This window comes from Castanea sativa, chromosome 3, assembly GCF_040712315.1.
Source record: "Castanea sativa cultivar Marrone di Chiusa Pesio chromosome 3, ASM4071231v1".
Taxonomy (NCBI): Eukaryota; Viridiplantae; Streptophyta; class Magnoliopsida; order Fagales; family Fagaceae; genus Castanea; species Castanea sativa.
This window is the reverse complement of record NC_134015.1, coordinates 3,678,902-3,680,483: the sequence shown is the minus strand read 5'-3', so window position 1 is coordinate 3,680,483 and position 1,582 is coordinate 3,678,902. Positions and strand designations below refer to the sequence as shown.

The 1,582-nt window shown below is 37.5% G+C and overlaps 1 protein-coding gene across 1 annotated transcript; it reads right to left on the bottom strand.

Moving 5' to 3' along the window:
* Nucleotides 1–329: 329 nt before the first annotated feature.
* LOC142629486 (transcription factor bHLH149) lies at nucleotides 330–1,582 on the bottom strand. Its single transcript, XM_075803486.1, has 2 exons — nucleotides 1,446–1,582; nucleotides 330–1,228 (listed from the first exon to the last, which is right to left on the bottom strand). The coding sequence occupies exon 2, from the start codon at nucleotides 1,199–1,201 to the stop codon at nucleotides 563–565; it is 639 nt and encodes a 212-aa protein (XP_075659601.1). The 5' UTR covers nucleotides 1,202–1,228; nucleotides 1,446–1,582; the 3' UTR covers nucleotides 330–562.

Here is a 1,582-nt window from a genome sequence, read left to right as displayed (position 1 = left end):
TTATCATGTGGTGTTGTTTGTCTATTTGTCGCTTTGAACCAACAACGTATATCTTCTATAGATTCATTTTCTTTTTTTTTTTAATAAAGTAACTAAATTTTATGTCGGTTATTAATTTCTTTTGAACCTAAAACAAAAACTTTAAACAAATGTATGAAACTAACATGAAAATAAAGAAATAAATATTTACATTTTTTTTTTTGGTGTGCCAATAGTGTCTCTCATCACAACCCCAAAACTTTCCAAACAAACCCTTATTGACCCATCAATCATAATCCTATCCCACCTGTCTTAATACTAAATAACATCAAATTAGGTACCATGTGCAATTCAATCAAAGAATAAAATATTTTTTAAATAATATTAAAAAATTAAAAAAAGATAAGATAGAGTAACGGCAAAAGAAAGAAAAGAAAGAAAAAGTCATGTATACAATAAAATACATGAATTTATAAATCCACCAAAAAAAAAGGAACAAAAATATTAAAAAAACAAAAAATTAAAAAAAAAAAAAAGGTAAAAACACCTTTGTTTACAAGTTTTTTTTTTTTTTTAATTAGGGTTAGCTAGAAGCGAACCGGTTAACCGGAGCGCCGGTTAAAATCTCAGTGATTTTGGTCATGGCTCGGACTTGCATCTCTAAAGCCGCTATGTAATCAGTGGTTTCTTCTAGAAGGTTCGGCAGCGAGACTTTTCGGCAACCGGGGACTAACCGGCTCAGAACCTTCACTTTCCTTTGCACAGGCGGTAACCTCTTCTTCTCCGGCCTACTCAACCGGCTACAGCCGGTCACCTTAGCGCCGACTCTGTTCGCTCCTTTCTTGTGCTTCGTGTTGTTGTAGTTGTTGTTGTTGTGAGCGAGTTTCGAACTGAGTCGACTCGTTAGAATCGCCCGGCTCCACCGGGTTTTTCCTTTGGCCGATACGGCGAGAACTCGGTTCGCCGCGTCTCGGATCTCGCGGTGTCGTCCGACGAGCTTGGCTGACGACGGCGAGGAGGAAGAGGAGGAATTGCGGCGGACTTGGCGGAGAGCTTCGACGAGCTTCGTGGAGTAGTTTCGTTGCTCCGATTCGGATCTCCATTTGATCGTTTCGGGTTTTGGATCCGATTCCGGATCTCTCGTCTCGGTTTTTCTACGCTTCGTTCGCTTCAACTCTTCGTCTTCTAAGTTGAAATCCGGGTTTGAGATCGCAGACTCCATTGAAAGAAACACAATTTCACAATATACCTGTGGATTGAAACAAAAATATAAATATAATAATCAAATCAAGTAAAAAAAGAAAAAAGAAAAATTGTGGAAATTGATAATATGAAAACACGAGAGTTTCGTGGTTCAGTTACACTGTCATCACGAGATTTCTCGTGAAATACAGTTTTGTGATTCAGCGATATTACAGGATAAATATGAATTGAGAAAATGACATGAGACATGTAAATATGTATACCTTGTTTTTGTTGTTGTGTATGGGGGTGAGAGGAGGTTTGGTTTTTTTTGGGTTTTTTGAGATGGTTGAGAATTGTGAAAGTATTGATGATGAAAATTGAAGAATGAATCAGAGAGAGAGAGAGAGAGAGAGATGGG